Source organism: Melospiza melodia, chromosome Z (genome assembly GCF_035770615.1).
Source record: "Melospiza melodia melodia isolate bMelMel2 chromosome Z, bMelMel2.pri, whole genome shotgun sequence".
NCBI classification, from domain to species: Eukaryota; Metazoa; Chordata; class Aves; order Passeriformes; family Passerellidae; genus Melospiza; species Melospiza melodia.
The window spans coordinates 15,182,154-15,204,599 of NC_086226.1; the positions used below are offsets into that span (position 1 = coordinate 15,182,154).

Sequence of the window (22,446 nt, forward strand, 5' to 3'; positions counted from 1 at the left end):
AAGTGGCCCCAGCACAGACCCCTGAGGGACACCACTGGTGACTGGTCGCCAGCTGGATGCAGCACAATTCACCACCACTCTCTGGGCCCGGCCATGCAGCCAGTTCTGAACCCAGCAAAGAGTGCTCCTGTCCAAGTCGTGGGTGGACAGCTTGTCTAGCAGTATGCTGTGGGAGTCAGTGTCAAAGGCCTTGCTGAAATCCAAGTAAACAACATCTACAGCCTTCCCTGCATCCACTAGGCAGGTTACCTGGTCATAAAAGGTGACCAGGTTGGTTAAACATGACCTACCCCTCCTAAATCCATGCTGTAATTTCCTTTTTATTTTCTTGCTTCCCAAACACAATTTAAAATCACTACTATGAATTTTATTTTGTTTGGTTATGTTTTTTGCCTTTGTAGTTTCCATTCATTCTCCTTGTCTCCTTGTTATGTTCACATCCATTCTGCATTCTTATCTTTATTATTTTCTTTTTGGTAGCCCAATCACATTTTCACTTCCTCTCTGTCTCCTTCTGCTTAATCCATTATCTTCTTTTATCTCGTCTTTGCTAGGAGTGTGATTGTATTATTTTGCCCCAGTCTGTTCTCCTTTCTCTTCTACTCTACCTTGATACTTTAATTTTCATGTCTATTTGTTCAGTGCTCCTTTCTCACCTCTCTAAATCTACCTACTGATGTATCTGCCATCCTGCCAGACCTGACATTGAAGAAAAATCTGTGGACCTGACACCTGGAGCCATATCTTCATTTAATAATAGACTGATCCTAAAAACTTCTCAAAAGGAAATTCATCATGGTAATGAGAAAAAATTTGTGGTATCTTCTTTTGATTTTTTTACTTGTCTTTGCAGAAGCATAAAGTTCACAGAGTCCTCAGAAGAAATGTGACATGGGAAGGGCCTATGTAAGACTCTGCCCTGGGATTTGTGAGCCTTACAAGCATCCAAGCAACCACTTGGATAAAATGGCAATACATAGTTCAAAGCTGGCACTTCAAGTTCGAAGACACACACACACACACACACACACACACACACACACACACACACACACACACACACAGAACCTTTGTGGATTTCAGTCAAAACTTACCCTATCTGTCCTTACAGTCTAATTAGGGCATCACCAGAGGACCTAACAAGTTTCTCTCTTGGAGCTCATCACCTGTAGGCAATGGCCCAAGAGACACAGGAGCAACTACAGTTTCAGAAATTCTCACGTTCTCTCTGATCTCCCCTGATGCTTTCCCTGGCTCCTTTGGATGTGAGCACTACCACATATTGTATGCAGCACTTTCAAAAGCTATCGCATTGTAACATAACCAAATTCTACATTACCTCGTATGACATATTGAGGTGCTTTTCCTTGTCATATTTTGCTTATTTTTTAACATATTTGTCTCTAGAAAATCTACAAAATTATCCCTTATTCTTGCCTGTTTCAGGAAACTACAATAGGTGAGATAGAGAATAGCAGAAATTTGGCAGAAGTGGATTAATCCTAAAATAATGTTTCTTAGTTTTGCAGCTTTATGAATTCAATAAATCTAAAACATCCAAAAACTAGGGAGCTGAAATCACCTGTACTCTTTTTTTTTTTTCTATATGAACCATATGAAAACACATGTTTTAAATAAACTGATCTGTTTAAAGTCAGGTTTGTGAAAGGAATTTATAGATCCACTTGCATGGATCTATTGAGTGCTTCAATAATGATTTGTAACCTTGTGCTTTGTCAACCCTTTCTGAGATATGTTTGTCTTCAGTGTCTGATCAACAAACATCATGATGCTTCTCATGAAAAAAACCCAAGTTTCCAATCTCTAACAAAATCTGAAATGAGTCAAAACTTCAAGAAGTTCTGGGGTTTACTGAAATTTCACAGTAGTCAAATTTTTGATTTTGAAGCAGACTTCTTCTCCTAGAAAGTAGTCTGTACCTAGATATGTACTTATGAAAATGCATCTAGGACTGCACAGGACATGAAGGAAAAATCTGAATCAAATGAGAATTCCAATGCATTTGATGAAGATGTAATGGTCAGAGAAGGTGCCAGTGATGACAGTTGAACGTCCCTTTGCCTCCCCAGCCCCCTTCATATATTCTCAGGCATAGGATGACAAAGGGAAGTCCACGGGTCACATGAACAGATACTGCTGACATATTATACTGTCTAAACTGTCTTCTCTACCTAATCAAATCACCCAGCTTTATCTATCAATTTCTTATTCAGAGGTAATGTTTTTCTCACAGGCCTACCAAAACTCAATTACATTAACCAACTCTATAAAGAAGAAAGATTAAATACAAGGTCACAGGTTCCAATGCCTATTGTCTGTCTGTTTTTCAAACAACATACAGGTAGAACAAGCCTTCAGCACCAAATGGCATGTTTAGAATGAGAATAACTGCAGCATGGTAATGAACAGTACAATTCTACATTTAGTCCTCTGTGGTCTGGGAGACAATTCCTCCAGAAATGCACTGCCCAAAGGAAGAGTATTAGTTTCACAGGGTGGATCTACACACCCTGAGGATTTGGTGTGGTCATCTTCTCAGAAATATTAACATGCTTCAATGTGTAGGAATGGACCTAGCAGTGTAAAGTGGTTCTTGCAAGCTCAAAAAGGCTATAGAGTATACAGGTTAAAATATTTATAAAAGGTTGAAAAGTTTATGAAAGATACAAAATAAAGCAAACTACTTCAAACTTTCTGATTTTTTTTTGAAGGGGTCTATTTCCACTTAAACACACACTGCCTTTACATCCTCTGGCACAATATTCTTGTTTCACATACGTTTTTGGTTACATATCCATATTTTTACATTATTTCTGGTTCTCCTGGAAATGGAATTGTTAAAAATCTAAGAAAAGAGCTTTTTTTTCTTTGCCTTTTTATTTTTTTCCAGATAACTCTTTCTGAAGAAGAATGTGGTAGCTAATTTTATGAAGAGAAAAGAGTTTTCAATAGCAGAAAAAAGTCTTCCCTCCTCATTAGCACAGCCTCGACTTCTGCTGGCTAGGTGACATTACATATGCTTGTTACACTCATTCCTCATGTTGGTAAAGTCCTTGGGCTCATTTTGTTCTTTTCACCTGCCTCTTTCCTTATCTGAGGCTGTGTCTAATACTATAAAATGTCAGAAATCTAGCAAGTATGGGATCATCTTTTAAATCATTAGAGGAAACGTTACATCTTCTTACATTTTAATCTGTGATGGTAGCTGTTAACCCCGATTTGAACATCACTGCTTTACTGACTGGACTCCATCTATTTCCAAAGCATATTGTAACAATTTTAAACCTCTGTCAGAGAGTTACAGAGAATGGAAAATTCTGGCAGTCTTCTGACGAAGATTTTAATATTTTGATGTACAAAGCCTTCAATATAAGTAAAATATCTGAATCTAAAGATAAAACGCCATTAGCAGGTGGTCAGTATATTTTCAAGACATTTGTCAGGTATGCAAATATCACACAAAGCTTTTTCTGCTCTTTGAACCACTCACTACATTGCCATTTCCTGACACATTCCTTCCTAACACATGCTGAACACAAATTTTATTACTGACCCATATGTGGTATAAGATATGAAATGTACACAAAAGACAGACAATGATTGTATGTTTCACCAAATGGTCATGCACACACAAGAAGATGCTATGAGTGTGTGCTATGCTGCAGTGTGGTGGGCTATGCTAGCTTCTGTGTCATGTCCACATTCTGATTCTGCTGACAAAATTAGATGTGTTCTTCTAAAACGTTCAACATTCTTATTAATTCACAACACCTTTCATTCAAATTAAAAGAGTTCATACATGCAATGTGCAATGCGCAATGATCATTATATATGTAAATAATCCCTGTCCTTGTCTTGCTCCTCTGCTCCAGTAAGAGCACTCATATGAAGAAGGAAAGTAAGCATTTCTGATGCAAGTGCTTGGCAACCGTGCTGTAAGCTCTTTAAAGACTTGAGAATACTTTGAGCACCAATAAAATGTCAGTTAACACCAACAACTATATCATGTGTAAGGAAGGCCATAGTGCAAACAGAAGGAATGAAATTAAATGAATATTATAAAACTGCAAACATGAATCTGGAGCCAAAAGGGACAAGCTTTAGGTAGGATTTTTGAAGATTCTGCAAGTGCTGATAGAGGCCCTTTATATGTAATATGAAGTAATTCTAGATCACACTTGTCAATGAGAAAACATTGTTCTGTGTAATCACAAAATGAGCGAAACCCACGACATGTCAACCTATTGGACTTTGGTTGAAAATGATTAACAGACCTCAGATCAAATGTATTATCTGAGTTGCTACATTGGTAATTACTCTAATCTAACCATCTGTGGAGTAGCAGGAATGAATATTTTATGACTCGTAGCTTCCAACGCATATTTTGTAGACAGATTTCTTTTATATTTCTGGTTCAAGGTACAACTGATGTGCCTATTGCATTACTCAGCAATGCTCTGCAGAAATGGTAATGAAGTACATCTTAGCAAATGACCAGGCCATTCTACAGCTCTTTGGAAAAATAGCTTGCTAGTGTCCAGGAATGTTATAATTGCAGAATTTGCAATACGTAATCTCTAGTAATTACTTCATTTATTTCCTTTCTCTGTTTATAGATTACATCATCTGTTTGGTGACATACGAAGTTCTTTTTCTGTATTGACCACTAGTACTTCCACAGGATGGGGAAAAAATAGACTAGCTGCACTTCCACATCTTGAGTGATCATAAGATATGCATTCATTTTGAAACCAATGACCATACTGATGAAAATTATTCTGCCTTTTTTTTTTTCTCCAAACAGCTTCTTTGGAAACATTTCTTTGAACCATTGTGACCTATTAGAAAGAAGGTTTAAGTATACAATATTTTGGAAAAAGCAGTTGTAAAGGGTATAAAAAATTTACAATGTACTGAAGACTTCTCAGGCATCAGGGAGAAGAGAAAGAAAAGAAGAAAGTCCTTGTATTCGTTCTGAATAAAATTTAGCATTGAAACATAGCACTTCAGAATGACTCCAACCAAGGAATAGTGTAGACAAGATGACATTGAGGGATGCACATGAACTTTAGAAAAAGAATAATTAAATCAGAGGCTGCAACATCATGGCAGACTGTGTCCTGAGGATGGATGCCTAATGACTTTTAGTTATTTTTATAAAGATAATCAATTAGACTTCATTGTTTTAAATGGATTTTAGGTCTCAAAGACAGTAAGGACTTGTATGATATTTAGGAAAATCAAGTCCAAACTTGAAAAATCCCACATAAATTGCAGTTTTTCTGTGTTAATTCTTAAAAGACAATTCCAATGTAAATTATGGCTGTTCAGAGTAAAACTTGCATCTTTTGTTCTAAGCAGATAACCATATCCTTAGGTCATGGAGTCAGGGTTACAGTGAGTGCCCACTGTATGAATGTGAGGCACCAGCACGCTCTTGGTGCACACGAAGCATGCCAGGCACTTGGGCTGCATTAGACCAGTGTGCCAAGTGTGGGCCCTTACCCCATGCTCACTGTGTTCATCACTAGCAGGGCTGTAGCTGCAGCCCTGGATGCAGGTTTGGGCTACCCATGAAGGATGAGGAGAAACTGGCAAGGATCCAGAGGAAAGATGCATATGCCTAAGGAGGAGAGTTCGAGACAGCAGTGCTTGTTTAACCTTTTGAAAAGGAGTCTAAGGAGTTATCCTATACCTGTTCTACAACCTGCAGTGATGTTAAAAAGGTGTCTGAGCCATATTTTTCTTGATAGGGTGAGGTTCTCTGAAGGGAAAATGTCCAAAAGTAGCAGTTTGTTAGCTTCAGATACCACGCTGGTGATGGGGCTGGGGAAAGTTTGTAAACCTTTTGCTGGAGTCCTTATAGATTGGAGTAGGTTGAATATTAATATAGGAGGAAATCAGCTAAATGAAGGTTGAATATTAATTACTGGAGGTCATCAGCCAAATGAAGCTATAGATAAACTTACTCAGCATTGCAAATACTTCTCTTTGAGAAGAGACTCACACTGGGGACCTTCAGATGTCTGTTCCAGTCTATGTGTAATCTGTCATTCTACAGACAGCTGTGAGCTGTCTTGTGTCCAAGGCAATGAGACAAAGACAAAGTTTAGTCTCTTGAGCAGTTCCAGAAGCAGTGAATCAGAAATCAGTAAACTGGCAGTGGTGGATTACATCAGCCTGACATGCCGTGGATCCCTTCCTGCCATGGAACAGTATAAGGAGAGCCCAGAAATGGAAACACAGCTGCCCTCCAATTTCTGCATCTCCCTATCGAGCTGGGGCATTTTATTGTGTTAAAAATCTCTATACCCTTATCCTGAGAATCTTCTGCTCATTAATGCAATATTTCTGAACAGCATGGACTCCATATTTCAATGTAAAAACTTTTACATGAGCTACTGAATTAACCATGTAATATTATATAAATAAACTCTATGGCAGAGATAGTTACAAAGATATCTTTCCTTCCTTCCAGTGTATATCTTCAAGTGATCTCTGTTCCTTGAAAATTCTGCAAAAAGTCCAGGACCCAAATATTTTTTGAATTGGAAACCAGAAACATTTCTGATTAGATTACTTTGAATATTTCCTTTTGATCTTAAAACACTATTAGAAAAGTTCTTATTTTCAAAATTTCATGCTTCAAAATGATGCACTTTGAAATTCCAGGACTTTGAGACAACTTGAGGCTCACTTTCAAGAGATGGTTGCTGGGCTGTGTTAAAATAGTCTTCCTTTGTGAAAATAAGAAAAACCTGTGCTGAGCATTAAAGCATCAAATTAACCTCCAGGTAGTTGCTCAGCTGAGTGACTCTGCGCTGAACTTGCAGGCTCAGGGCCACAAATGTCACTCTCTGCTTCTAAAAACTATTTTTTAGTTCCTGAGTATTTGCTGAGGACAAAATAAGAGCAAGACAAGTGGTAAAACCTAAAAAGGTAATGGAAAACAGAATACTCGATAAAATATTTTCCCTAGTGTTCATAAGGGGCATAATTGGAGATTCTTCCTCTTCTTCCTATTATTATTCCTGTTCTTATTCTTATTTTATAGTACACTGATTCAAGACATTGGATACCGCTGAATTACTAATAATGATGCCATATTAGGAATAAAAAAACCTAAGACTAACAGAATTATCTGACATATTTAATGATCCAATTTAGTCTTAAATTTTATAAAAGAGACTGCCACTACTATATGTAGTCTATATGAAGGAAATGCCATTTTCTGAGTCTTTAATATATGAGAACAAGTTTAAAGCTTGAACTATATGTGACCCCAAATATCCAGCAGAGCTATCACTGCACTGGAGAAAAACAAAGTTAAAGCAAATGAAAACAGATAAGAAGAAATGACAAGCCTAGCGTGTCAAACTCAGGCAGGCTTAAAAATAAGAATAAAATCTACTTTCAGCACTACTGTTGAGGGGCAGGCTGTGAAATAAAAGTTATCAATTGTTTACGAGTTCCTAAATCTGTTCTGTTTTCTAGAGCAGACTCTCTTTTTTAGTGATTAACTAAAAATTGCACATTTTCCTGAGCCTCTCACAAAGAAAATTGTGATGCTGTCAGTATTTTTCCTCACTCCACATGCTTGCCAGTGGAATATGGTAAGTAAAGACATACATGCATGGCTGCACAGACTCCCATTTGGATAAAAATCCCTTGGCAGCAAAGCCAAGTCATGCACAGGATGGAGGATCTACATTGCTCTGCTATAAATAAGGGTAAAGAAAAGCATCAGAAATTGGCCATCTGTTTGGCTGACCCAACAAGGCAGGTGGTCTTTCTCATCCATATGGTCAACTTCCTAATAACGAGAGTGTGGGCAGGACTCAGTCACCCTCTTTTAAAGCAAAGAAAAACAAAACATTGCAGAAGCATTCTGGATGCCACTGAACCAAGATGTACAAATCTTATTGGCAGGCTTCTTTTTGAACAATTTTTTCACGTTTCAATTTGGGGAAGTGCTGTGAGATCCAAGTATCTTTGTGTTTATAAGAGAGAAAGAGTGCGAGTGGTTAAATGGTGGACAGTCTCTGTCACAGAGGAAAGTGAAAAGGAGGGTGCTTACTTTTGTTTGTGTGGTATACTGCAGAAAGAAACCAGAGAAGAGAAGTTCTTAATTTTTTTAGATGTTTGAAGAAGTCAAGCAAGCATTTGACTTGAACCACCAAAGTTTATAGTTTAATCCATCACTTTTTAAAAGATAAGCCTCTTGACCAAATCTGAATTTAGTTAAATCTCTCTAAAGAGATTTATTTTTTAAGATAAGATTTTACCACCAAAATGTTGTGACGTAAACTATAAAAGCTCACACATTTCTTTTAAAGGCCTTCAAAATAACTGCTGTTTATGCCACAATCTTATGTATTTTCATGATATGCCATTTATGGCACACAAAAAAAAAAAAAGTGCCTTTTTGCTGCTGGTCAAGCAAGGATTAGATTACACCATCTTCATTTTCTAAGGAAGCTCCCAGGCATGCACCCGCTGCTTATGGTGCATGCATTTTGTGCATATCTATATAGTACTCTGAGAAAAAACAATGTAACTGTGATAGCCTAAAAACAATAAGCCTGTAGTGAGTGGAGTTCATGCAGTGCTGTTGAAGGCTGTAAGTGGCACAACATTTTAATTTAAAGATTGTATTCATCATACAGAAAACTTTATCAAGCATGAAGAGCATTCTGATTTATGTTCACCCAATTGCGCCTGCCTGTAATTCCTTGGCATCCGAGTCTGAGAGCTAAATGCTTTTCCTAGTCTCATTCCAGTTTCACGTACCTATGTCACAAAAAGTTCACCATTCCTCAAAATTGCATGTTTCAAGAGAGTTATTAGCAGAAAGGCTGCATATGATCACTTTTGAAAAACTAGATCTGTTTTATTCCTAAAGAAATCTAATGGAGGCACTTGCAAATTAACACTGATGTTAATTTGCAAGACCAAAACCATAATTAAGTCCCCATCTCAAAGCATGTGTACATTACATCAAGCATCAAGCGTGGGTACACTACATAAATAATAATGTTAGTAGTGAGATATGACATTTTATTTTATCCATGCACAATGCTTACTTAGGTGATTATTTTTTCTTTTAGGTATGAAAGTAGTACATGAAAAGAAAAAAAATATAACTTTGAGAGAAAACTGGGGCTTCAGTCTGGTCTGATGTGATATCATCAGAGTTGCAAAAGATGAAGTGGAAGGAACATCTAGGTTCAGAACTCAGCTTCTGGCTTTGGCTAATGACAGCTGCCTAGGAGAAACTAATAAACACAGTGCAAAGGTATAGCAGCACTTTTATGGAACACTCTCACTGCCTATAAATATCAGTGTCTCTTCAACCTGCAAAACACTTTTAATAAAAAACTCTCCCTTACATTTTGTTACCCGTTTCTGTAACTGTACTAATTTCACCTTATTCTTTACTAAATGAAGGAGAACCTAACTGTACAAAGTTCTAAGGAAGAGAGGCTACCCAAGACCTCAGCAGAATCCGAAACTTAGCAAATACTGCTTGAAACTTAGCAGAAACAAATCCAGTTATTTCTGCTGTGCAGTCTAAAACACATTGCACTCTTAAATATAATTTTATTTTCTTTGTTCATTATTTGCTTTCCTTAGATCATGGTCACCATAGACAGTAGAACCACTCCCCAAATGTGCAGAATTATTGCTTCTTTAAACTGAGTGGTTTTTGCAATTATAAAGCAATACAAGCAACATGTTACTCACTTGTATTTATCTTCTGAAGTGAAATGTGCTTTTCCAGGTGTCTACGAAGCTTTACCTCTGCTCCATATTTACCAGTAGTACCATTGTCAGCCAAAATAAAATGAGAATGCATGCTGTTGAGCACTGTCAGCTTGCTCATGGGATTGGACATCGTCTGGTATGGTCGGACCACCTGCATTTTAGAGACAGAGGAAAAAGAAGGTACACTTAACAGAAGAGCGTCTGAACTAAATAAATTACAAGATATGAGCTGACAAGACGAAACAAAAGAAAAAAAATAAAAATTAAAGTACTGCACTTGAGTACTACTGTCTTTTGTGTGTAAAGTAGAAAATGACCTTAACACTTCCCTTTCAGATGCAGACATGGCTTAAAGGGTTTTCCGTGGTAATCTGTTTCAATAATATCAATGTTCACTGCTTCCTTTAAAATCCAGCTAATGCTCCAAAGGTCTGGGTGCCTCCACACACACTGTACACCCTGTCTGATGCTGACTATCTGGACAGCTGGTGTAAAATCTCACCTTGCTCTGACCAAATTCTTTGATTTGTCCTTCACAGACCCCACCCAGCATCATGCCTCCAGTGCTGGCTCATGCAGAACCACCAGCACAGGAGATACACAAATACAGATGAGTTCCCCTCCTGAAGAGGTGTATACATGTTATTACATCCCATTTTCAATTTTCTTGGAAAAACTATTGGCCCACTTCTAGCATCAGTGAAAGGGCAGTTGTGTGTGTTGACAACAGCTCTAAAAATTTTCTGTTCAATGGGGAGCTTGCTTCACTTCCTTTGATTTGACTTCATCAGGAGAAACTGTGCAGCAGACTGAGATAAATTGCCACAGAATTATCCCACTCATAGCTACCAGACAGACCAAATAATAGCATGGGGCCACATTTGGCTGTCAGCTGCTTTGGTGGGTGTCTATTGACATAAGCAAGACTGTGCTAACACAGCAAAAGAATTGGTGTTGTGTCAAGGCATTCTGACTGATACTTCAAAGGTTTTCTAGCAATATTATTCCTTGCCTTTCTTATGTATATCTTGTCCTTTTGGAGAGACAAAACAGAAAATCCCTAAAATGAAGTCCTAGCTGAAGAAGTGATATAAGGACTTGTTAGAAAACTCAGCTGAGCTATCCTTCATTTGCAAGGAATTTTCTTCAGACTTCTGATATCATTAAGTTTTCAGATCTAGTGCTTTTAATGCACAAATATGTACACTCAAAATCTGACATAGATGCTTGCAGACAGAAATATAATAGGTTATTGATTTATTCCTAAGCTTTTCTCTCTCTGTAATTCTAAAGACATCTCCAGCTGAGACACAATTCTTTAAAAATAATATGTATTAGCAATTCTTTCACCAGAGATCTCTCTCTATATATTATTTTCATTTGCAAATGTCTGTCTAACTTTGATCAATTCTTAGCCAGCAAGGAGAAATACACAAACTTCTTTAGCTGTTATAAACTGTCATGTAAAGGGTACTCTGTAAGCTCTTTGTCCTGCAAAAGGAGGGAATAGGTCTGAGAAGACCTGGAGGGCAGCTGGCCAACAGCAAGGGAGTGCACTACACTCTGTGAGAACAGGTGATAGCTCTGGCTCAAATTTTTCTAATGCTGTTTCTTTAGATAACCCATTCACAGCAATTTATTCTACAGCTGCATATGACTCAACAAATATCAGTACACTGCTGGAATGTGTTTAATAGCTAGGTTCTACAGATACAGAAACCATGTAGCACATGGCACTGTCAGAAAGAGAAGGAAGGTTCTTTCTCGCATCCCTAAGAAACAAATAAAATCAAATTAAAACAGTGTGGATTTTCTACACTGTTATCTATCCCAGGTCTCAATAAATGGACACCAGCAAGGCCTTACAGAAGAGGAGTCCCTTGAGTTGCCCATTCATTGTATGAGTACAGGCCACTGTGCAGAAAATTCTCCTGGCAGCTTCTGGTTTGTTCCTGAGAGTCACAGCTAAAAACCTTCTAACTGTGACATCTTGATCTGCAGCTCTAATGAGCTGCAGTACTGAAGCCTTCATATATTGGCTCAGTAATGCTGCTGCAGGACAGATTAGGAAGCTATGCTTTTGTTCTGCGCTTAGGTACAAGGTGAGTTACATTATTAATAAATTTAATGGATGCGAAAATGAGACTACAATTATTTTCAATTGAATTGTTCACAGCATGCACAATTCAACATCTGAATTATTTTTTTAAAAAATAAATTTTTCTTAGACCACACTGTGAGACTTTTCCTGAGAAAAGGGTAAGCAAAATCTTCAGGAAGTAAGAACACACTAGGCTTTGAGGCTACTTCTTTGAGGTTACTTGCTCTTCCACAATGCTCAGCAGATTTGTGACTTCTGATTCTTGCAGTTTCCATTCCTCTGTTTTTTTTTCAATCCCTTGCATTTTACAAGCAATTTAAATAGTTGGGAAAAGCTATGACTTTAAGCTGTGCTCTCACCCTCTTTTTACAGGTATAATTGCATGACAGTTTGGGCTGGAAGTGGCCTTAAAGACCGCTCACCATGGGCAGGGACACCTCCCACTAGACCAGATTGCTTAAAGTTCCATCCAACCTTCCAACAAGAATAGGGAGAATCGGGAATAATGTCCCTTGACATCTTCCTCTGTGGAGTTGAAAGGAATAGTTTGTGCTCAAGACGGTCCCTCTAAATAGAGTTTAATGAATGTGACAGCAGCCATGCCATGAAGCAGTATTCATGCTGCATGGGCTGAGGGAATTCTGTCAATAGGTAAGTGGCTGGGCTGACCCCAGCCCTTGCCTTTGCACCCTGAGGTTGCAGCGAGCTTGCATGAGAAGCATTGCTGTTCTCCTTAGATCCCCTGCAGGCACATGACACTGAACATAGAAACTTGAAAAATCTCTCAGGGTAACTCACCATGACAACGAGCCTGCAAGTGCCATGTGAACCAGTGCATGAATCTGAGCAGTCTATGTGGAGACAAAGAGTTTGTGACAAACAGTGAGCTCAAAGTAGTGATGGAAAAAGAAAGAGATGCATGCCTTGCTTCCCAAGGAGTGGCAGCTGTTGTTCAAATCAAGCCATTTCTGCAGCCTTGTTCCTCTGGAGCATACCAGGGAACGGAGTAGTTCCTGATTTAATGCAGAGGTTCCTGGACCTTTTGGTTCATGCTCAAAAATTCTCCACATATGCTACAAATATGGCACTCTGTATCTTTGCCCCTGGTCTCCTACTGACGTGACTTGGAATTAAACCCAAATGAGGACTGAACAGACCCTGAAAATAGAGACATTCATGCTACAATGACTTACAAAGTGAACTCTTTTAGAAGGGAGAATGGTTCAATGTGTAGGAAGAAACTTGTTTATAATCACAGTTTTCTACAAGACTGAGCAAGCCACTTTGCTTTCTCAGTTCTATCAGAAGATATGGGGAAATAAGGCAACTGACTCCCTTGTGTCCTTTGTTTCTAAATTAGAATCTGAGAGTGTTAAGAATTGCACTATTTTCTGATATATTGCTTTCACAGTACTGGAGTAAGACATGTATCTTTAGGGATCTTTAAACATCACAATATAACAAATAGCAAACAGCAATAATATTTCCTTTAACTTGGTCAGTTTTCTTTACGACTCTGAGGAAGTCCCCCAGGATTCCCAAAGGCTGACTGACTTGGAAGGGCTGGTAAACACAATTAAAGCCCTCAGCTCTGGCTCCTGGATCCATAAGGCTGAGGCATTAGCAGAGGGGCCCCTCTGCTGAGCACAGGGAGGCCACACGTGCTGGGGCACCTGCAATGACCACAGCTCCCCCTCTGCACCCCCTGGCCCTCCAAAACCCATGACCACAACAGTCTTCTGCCTCTATCTGATGCTGGAAGGGTATGTTTTCATAACTCTTCAGTTCTGATCATAATTTAACTAGACATAGTGCATATAGGCATAAATCCACATTGATGCCAGAGTTCATCAAGTCTTTTACTACTGGTAGACTTTTCCCCCCCCTTGTATAATCCTTTGTGGCCTTTGTTTCTTGCTTAATGATGATTCATTTTACATGCTGAGGGTACTATTTACGTTTCCCCTTCTCAGTTCATTTCACAGCATTCACCTCTAATGAGCCAGTCAATATAGCACACTTTGATTTTTAAAAAGCTTCCAAAACAGCTTCCTCACCAAATGCTTCTAAAGAAACTGCATGCATTCAATAAGAGAGAAAGTCCTTTGAGGCATAAGTAACTGAGGAAAGCTGGGGGGAAGCGTGGGAAAACAGTGAGAAGGAAAAGGTAATTTTTGTGAAGGCTCTTACTAAGAAGATTTAGTGACATAAATGGCCTACCTCAAGCTGTGTAATATTCTGTTTGACATAGGTGTAAGGGATTTGTGATTGATTAGAGGGTGAAAAGCTTACAAATATTTCAGTGGGCTAAAGTCTTCATAAAACAGGCTGATGAGGTAATTAAATGGAAGATGAAATTTGATATCAGTAAGCATAAAGCAGTTTCATTACATGTGCATCAGAGATGGATAAAACCAGAAGTGCTCCAGCATTACATCATGCCATTGATCAATAATTTCATAAAACTATTTTGGCCAGGAGGTTGAGAGAATAAATTTTATGTTGTCTATCAAAGGTAGAGTTTGAAATATTTTTGTCTTAGTGATGACCCTGTAATTGTAACCCTACTGACATACTTGTGTCTGCCTTAATAGAAAACCCTACTCAAATTAGTTCTAACTTTATATTAAACTTTTTTCATTTTGTATCTGATGATCAGAGTAAGTTTTAAGTCTTTTATGATGTAATCAGAAAGGCTTTTTAAAAAAAAAAGTTGTTTATTTTAAAATAAAATTACTGTAAAACTTATTGGTTCCCTGATAAATTGGAAGGATATTTAGAGGAATGCATTGCTTAAAGAAATCAAAAGTCAAGGGAGTTGCTCCACTTGGCTGGAACATCTGGGAAATCAAGGGTATTTTTATCTTTTTCTGCAAAAGAAGGCTCCAGATCCCCTTAAACAGGCAGTGACTGCCTCAGAACTGAGGTAAGTTTGCAACAGGAGGAAAAAAGTAATAAAGGAATAGAAATGTTTGAAAATTCATGGCTAATTTTAGGTTTTTCTTAACTTTGTTCCTGTTATATTTCCAGAACCCCATGCCTAATCACTAAAGACTATATATTTGAAAATGATGTGTACATTACACTTCTTTAAGGAGACACAACACATCCTTGTGATTATCTTTTTCTGCTAATTACCTTCTGCACTGCACCTCAGAAGAGCTCATTGGTGACTCAGAATTACTGTGGCAAACTCTGATCATGCTTTTTTTTTGGGGTATTAGAGCACAAAACTCCACGCTAATACACTTCCCCCTAAGAGTTGCATTTTCATAATGGATTGCAAAGAATTCCAGTTGGATAATTTTCTTTATAACTTCATTGTAACTCCCCTGACTTAAGAGATACTTCAATCTTCTTCCCCTTCCCAGCTTGGACACGGATACAGAACATACAGAGAAGAATGTGTTAGGCTAATGAAGACCAGGAAGAAGTTCTTCATGCAGATTTAAAACTCCTCCACTCACAGTTAGTCACTAGTTCTCAGACAGATTTCTTAGGAATGAACCAGAAGAGAGAACAAAATAGGTTCAGAAAAGTTTCAGATAACAAATAACCAGTGCAGACGAACTATTCATTCATTTAAAAACTGAGGAGTTAATCTTACTGTATTACAATATTAAAAGAGAAGAATGGTGTGAAAGAAGAGGAGAAACACCTGGCCTTGTCCTTCAGAAAGTGGCTAAAGGTGAATTATTTGAGGTTGCTCTTATCTACAACACCCAATAGGACCTTTCAAAATTACATCAATAAAAATTTGTGGAGGGAATATATTCTAAGGAGGATAGCCTGAAATTTTGAATTTGAATTGAAACCAAGGCATTATAGTATTGTTTGAAAATAAGCCAGATTTCAAGTTTTGCAATCAATATTCTCTTAAGCACCTTTCCGGGTTCATAGAGTTCTAAGGATGAAGCTTTGACATATTTTTAAGAACAGCTTTTAATGAATTGCCCTGATAATTTATTTTTAAATAACATACAGTACAGAATTTTTAATGCTGCCATGGCAAAACCTGCCATCAACCCTAATGGAAAATCTGTGTATATATTGACTTTTTGCTGCAGATAAGATTTCTAAGAGAAATTGCTAAGTGAGGGATGGAGAGGACAGGAAAAATAACTGGAAGATTTATAGATATTGGAGGTCATCCATGTCTATATAGGTCTTACATCTTTGCCGATCAGATCCTCTTGGTTTTCCACAATCCCCCAGGGAGCTATACCAATGGTGCAGATCTTCCCTCGAGATTTTGAGGCATGATCCTTCAGGGCATCTCCAACATGCCGAATGACCCCTGGCAAAGAAGGAGCATAAAACAGAAATTCATAATTATGTCTTTTTCGTTCATTATCACATGGATTTTGTATAGACCTGTTTTTTTTTAGGGAATACCTGTGCCTATCGTTACAATTAAGTAAAACTATAAATACAGTCCTATTTCTTATTATTAATTTCTTTGAATCTATTTTACTGAATCCAAAAAATACTAAATGAAGTAATAGGAAAAAATACACAGCTTTAGAAAGAAGAATGGAAATGCTGACTGTTCACTGCCGCTTATTTGTCTGCACTTGTGCTCACATGTGCATGGAAGCATTTGTGTATTTCCAGGCACAGAAAGAAGCATAGGAATTAATTGTGCTCCCCGCCCCCCACCCCCCAACTCCCTCAGAAGTGCAGCTCGTACACAAATGCTCCCAATCAAGGATGGAAATGTGAAAACATCATTATGCTACTCTGTGATGAAGCTATTCTGCCACTCTTTCCAAACAAACCCAGTCACCTGAGATAGCTCCCAGCAGAGTATTAGTACCCACCCTGGGAATCAGTGAAAAAACAGAAATTAGTACAGAGAGAATGGCTACTTCCCAGCATTCTTCCAAGGGCTTCTTGCTTACCCTAGACCAGCTTTGGCAGTGTTTCAGTGGTATCTCTGTGCAAAGGACAAGTGTCATTTCTCCTTTTTTTAAAATTAAATACTCTTTTAAATTATAATTTAAATATTTTTAATTATTAATTTAATCTATGTCTTAACAACTATTTTTAGAATGTGGCTGCACTGAAGCAGACCTGTGGGTTTGCTGCAGATGGTATCTGATTTTCAATTGCTGAGTTTCCATGTTGTTTAAATTTCACTATTTCAAGATGACCAGATAGAAATAGGATTGTTAGGATTTTGGTTTTAGTTTTCTGAACTGTAAATGACTGTAAATGTAAGAAAACTCCCCACAACCTAACACATCCCGTGTCCTTGAGTCTAGTATTATTCCTGTGGTGGAAGGTTAAAAAATACCTGCCATCAGCTATGAACTAAGCTGTTATCCAACAGCCTGAAGGATTTAAAGCAGAAAATCTGCCCAGACTGCAAAAATTTATCTTGTTTAGAATAATCAATTTTCAGCATGACATGAATATTCAGAACAACATTCATGTTTATAGCCAGGTATGCTCTGTCTCTCCTATGTCACTGATTCTCAGTCCAACAGCAGTTCTTCAGCACATTTCAACTATAATTTTCATTAAGAGAAACTCAATTTTAATATTCATCTTCAACAAAAGAGACTGTACCAAGAAATTCTCAGTTTTTATGATTTCACAAATAATTTTCAGCTATGCAGTTTGAAAACCTAGTCATTGAGCAATCAACTGCTTTCCTCCAGAAATTGAAGACAACAGTGAGAGATTACTGACATTGAAAAATTTCTTTTTAAATTGTTTGTTTTTAAAAGAGCAGAGAGACACTTGAACTACATTGTTTTGTCTAGGAAAAACAGTCCTTTCTAACAGCATTTATGATGACTTTCCTGGTTCATTTGTATTGTTTTGGCATTTGCAAATATGAGGATTTGAAAAACGGTAGGAAGCAGTTATGCATTTGCCAAGTACAAGTGTTATCATCTGTCCTTTTTTAAAAAAAATCTATATTTTGATTTCTACAGTTGCTGTGGTAATCAACTGCATTAAGTGTACAACACGTACACTTTTCTGATGTTATTTTAACATAAAGCTTACATCTATCTTTCCCATCACCATGACAAGAGTGTCTGACAACTAATATAATTACCACTAGATTGCACAGATCAAATTTAATCTGATTTTATTCTTTATTTTAAAGAGATATGAGGCATATTACATTTTTGTCTATTTCTCTAACACTCCAAAAGCTATGCCTCTTTGCTTTCTTCAGGCACCAAGCCTGCCAGAATTCAAAAATTCTTTGGACAGCATTCACAGACACATGGTGTGACTCCTGGGGCTGTCCTGTGCAGGGCCAGGAGCTGGACTCTTTGGTCCTTGTTGGTTGCTTCCAACTCAACATATTCTATGATTCTGTGCTACTTGTAGTGCTGCTGTGATAAAACTGAGTACTGCTTTAAATCTGATGTGCTCTGAAAACCAAGTCCAAGACTCCTATTAAGCATTTATATTCAAACATGTAGGAGTTGATCCACCATGCACTAAAATTAACGATAGAATGATTACATTGTTTTTCAGAGACAGTAAGAAGATACACTCTTACTAAAGTAAAAATTATAGCTTTGTTACTGCAGCAAATGAGAATGACAAAAGAATTTACAAGTTCATGTCCTAGCTCAAAACCTTTTGCAATTCTCTGTAGCAGAATTTTTTTGACTTTTCCCCGAATCTCTCCCCCTTTCTGCCTCCTCCAGGGAGGGTAACTGAGATGTCAATGCCACAATTTTCTGTCTAGGGATCTATGTTTTGCAGCTTATTCCCAAAGTGTACATGCTGTCTACTAGCAGTGCTGGGCCAGCTGCTGTCTTGCGTCTCTGGGACACGTGTTTGGTGTATCACAGATGCTCTTTGACTAGAAATGGCAGATATAGCTCTTGATGAAAATGTAATAGCAAAAAATTAGGTTGAACTCTCTACAATTTCCACCACATCCAAAACCCAGAACTTTTTTCCTTTAATACTTTGGGTCACCTGACTAAATAAAATACATGTCCTTTTGGGATGAAAGTGTTTTCGGTTTTGTGTAATAAGAGCTGGACTTTGACTAGTAAGTCTTCCTTGGTGATATTCTAATACAATTGCCTTGCAGGAGGTTTTATTTTCAGCTCCAAAGTGTGCTTTTCATACTTTAGTGAACCTTTTATTCTGTTTTATACCTACCAGCTGCCAGGTTGGTATGAACTTTGCATTTTCTTGTTTTCAGATAGTACAGAAATTACTAAAAAAATAAAACATAGAATGGCTTTCTAATGTCATAATTCCTACTTTCCCCGCCTTTTTTTTGTGATGAAGTCTCTTAGATGCCACTGTGCTTTTTTTTCAATGTTGCTCTTACCTGTATTTACTCCTCCAGTGAATATCCATGCTCCAGTTGTCATTGCAGCCTTAATAAGTCCTTTTCCAAAGACCTGTTTGAGTTTTGGCTGAAGTTCAAAATTCTGAAGGCCCCCATGCACAGAGATGAGAAGTTTGGGGAGCTCAAGTTGCCACTCTTTGGTCATCAGATGCAGAAGAAGGTCAGGCTTTGTGTCAAAAGACACACGTACATACTGCAGGAACAAGGGCAACAGTAGAGAGTAGAGAAAAGAAGATTGGTTATACCCGCTGGTTTCTAATGTATATTATCTGTGCCCAAGAGATCACTTTATTGATGACAAAACCAGTAACTATTTGCTAACCTGATGATTAGTTTCCTAGTTGAGAAACAAGGAATAATGGAACACTAGCACTTTACAGGCTGGACAATTTTCTTTGTTTAGGAAATTAAGAAATTAATTGTTTTAAAATCCTTAGTAGTGTTTGAAAGATTAATGTTTACAATTTATAAATGCAAAAGCTGGGCCAAAAATATAAGAGGTCTGCCAAAGGCGACCTAGGTAGTCAGGGTCACAACTGTATTAACTTACACCTCATTTTCAAATTACTGAAGTCAAACCCTCAAAAGGTAAGAAATAATGGATAAAACCCCATTCTTCAAGCGCACATAGGTTTAAACTGAGCAAAACTACCAAACTGATACTTTCCAGATGAAAGAATGCTAACTATGTACAATTTCATGATCTTTCCTTAGAAAACTCTAGATCCTAAAAGAGCTGTGAAACAAATTTTTGCATTTCCAGTTGCTGGCTGTTCTGTGCTACGCGTGCAGCAATTTGTGCCAGGGGAGATCATACCCATCCGTGCGTGCTCAAAGATAACAACTGCATGCAAAATTCTTACAACACTATTGTGTCACACAAATACATGTCTCTCTCTGTTACAAGCCTTTCTCCTGCTCTTTCTGTTGCTGTTTCACAAAGCCCATGACAGGGCATGTAATAATTTTGTGATTCCTAGTTACGTAGCAAAAATGGGAAAAATTCTTTCTATATTTGCTAAGATCTGGAAGACCCTCTTAATAAAACAAAATAGTTTGCAGAAAGCACTCACTCGTCTGTCAAACTTCTGATTGAATCAATACCTATAGAGCAGCTTCAGCAGTCTTTCCCTTGATGGGTTGTCAGCATAGGCATCAGGTGCACGCCTTGGCCTTCAGCCTGTGGAATAACTTGTCCTAATTTGTTTAATGCAACATGCCAGGTAGTATAATATCCATACATATTTTGTAATAATTTTGTCACTTTTTGACACATCTAATCAGTATTTCTTGCCAAAAGTTCATGATCTTTTAGCAATAAAAATAAAAATAATAACAAAAAACATATGATAGTAAAGTGGTTTCCTTTCTAGTTGATTAAGAAATAAGGACCTGACATTTTCCAGAGGAAACTACTAATAAACAGTATTTTTTGCAAGAATAGGTTGTTGCACAGTAAACATCTACTGGTAACATTTCTGGAAGCAGAAGCCTGTTTGCACAATTAGTTGCGGGGGGGTGCAGCCAAACTGAAAGCTGATTAAGAACTTGGGAATGCACATTCACCCCAGTGCACCAATAATGTTCTCTGCAGCAGCCAGGGAAACCCACAACAGCTACTGGGCATAAAAACACAGTGTTCATGTCTGTCAAGCTCATTAATATAGCTCCTCAGTAGCTCCTCAGTAGCTACTCGGGCAATTTCCAGTGTGAAATAAAATCTTGTATGGCACCTGATCCCACTGACTAGACTGAGACATTAAAAGTTTTTAAATTGGGATTTGAGGGTTGTCAAAGTTTTAACACACCAGAGAGTGTGGAATAAGAAGAATGATCCTTTTTCCCCTTTTCATGTCTTAAGGAAGATCTGAGGCTGCAAAGGGCACCTGGAGGCGTTCACAGACAGCATCCTTCATGGGGCCAACATGAAAACTCTGTTGGTCAAACTACAGAGCCTCTGGTTTGGAATCACTGGTACCTCACTCTGCTTTGTGGTGAAGACAGACTGCAAGTCTTCAGAAGACAATTAAGGTGAATTCATACTGGTAATGGCCATATGTTGAAAATATGTTGAAAACATGCCGTTGCATCATCTGGGATGATGCTAAGATGAAGGCACAAATGGCATCAGATGTGTATTAACTAACCTGGACAGTGACTACTTTTTTCTTCGTTTTTTTATTCTTTAGATTTTAAAAAAAATGCCTCAGAATGTGTGATTTCACTGTCCCTACCTTCTTAAGTATGTGTGTTACTCTTCTTATACATGAAGACCTCTGAATTCCAATAAATATAAATCTATAAAGTGATTACAAAAGAAGTATTTTCTTGCATTTATTTGAAATGTAGACAATTTGTATTAGAAGCAACTGCATGCTTTTTATACTACAAGAAAATCCCCTTTACACTTAGTATAATTTTACTTTACAAAGTGGAAATTTAATGAAAAATAAATATCTAAGGTTCTTTCATGTAAATTAAAATTTAAATCAAGTAAGATAAGATTTAGTGGTTTAGAAGTTTTTGGTAAGGATGCCAAACACGATTTTTCTTTGGCACATAGCATTCAATTTTTATGGCTGTTTGAAAAATTTTTCTCTTAGAGAAGGAATTTTTAGTTTGGCATACTTGAATTTACTCTTTTGCCATTACTTAATAGGTTAGCTAGTAAGTAAAAGAGAATTCTTCTGTCCTATTTTTAAAAGTTTACATTAAGTTATAAATCACACCTTTAAGGCCACTTTAGCCTGTAACAAAAATTCTTGTCTTCCAATCTTGTAATAGAATATTTATCGCTATCAGATTTTGCTTAGAATGTTAATGAGTATTTTTTTTGTTTCTGAATTCTCTTGCTATAGCCTCTGGAGGTTACAATTTGATATAAAGATACAAAATTTGAATCTAAGCCAAACCACTATGCTGTTGTGCTATGAACTTCCATGCCTGGGGTATCTGTCAGCTGTAGAAATTACCAGTTCTAATGGGGAATGATTTAGCCCTTTCTTTATGGGAGAAGTATATGGACAGGATGCAAGAATTCAGTTTTTATGTGTTGGCAAATCAGAGCAAGTTAGGAAGCAAAAGTACAGTTCTGAATCACAAACCCTACAGACTGGCCTGACTGGCATCAACACAGAACATGAAAGGACAAAGCATCAAGCTCGAGCTGCAATGCCCATTTCATCCCAGACCAGCACGGTGGTAGTCAGCAAGGGTGCATTTG

General features: G+C 37.7%; 1 protein-coding gene across 7 annotated transcripts in view; it reads right to left on the reverse strand.

Moving 5' to 3' along the window:
• TRPM3 (transient receptor potential cation channel subfamily M member 3) overlaps positions 1-22,446 on the reverse strand; it is a 416,081-nt gene that overhangs the window by 112,960 nt on the left and 280,675 nt on the right. For all 7 annotated transcript variants that reach the window (XM_063180477.1, XM_063180478.1, XM_063180473.1 and 4 more), the window contains exons 4-6: positions 19,203-19,416; positions 16,060-16,184; positions 9,766-9,937 (exon numbers count right to left, since the gene is read on the reverse strand). In XM_063180477.1, coding sequence (XP_063036547.1) covers positions 9,766-9,937; positions 16,060-16,184; positions 19,203-19,416 — 511 coding nt within the window. The remainder of the gene's footprint in view (positions 1-9,765; positions 9,938-16,059; positions 16,185-19,202; positions 19,417-22,446) is intronic.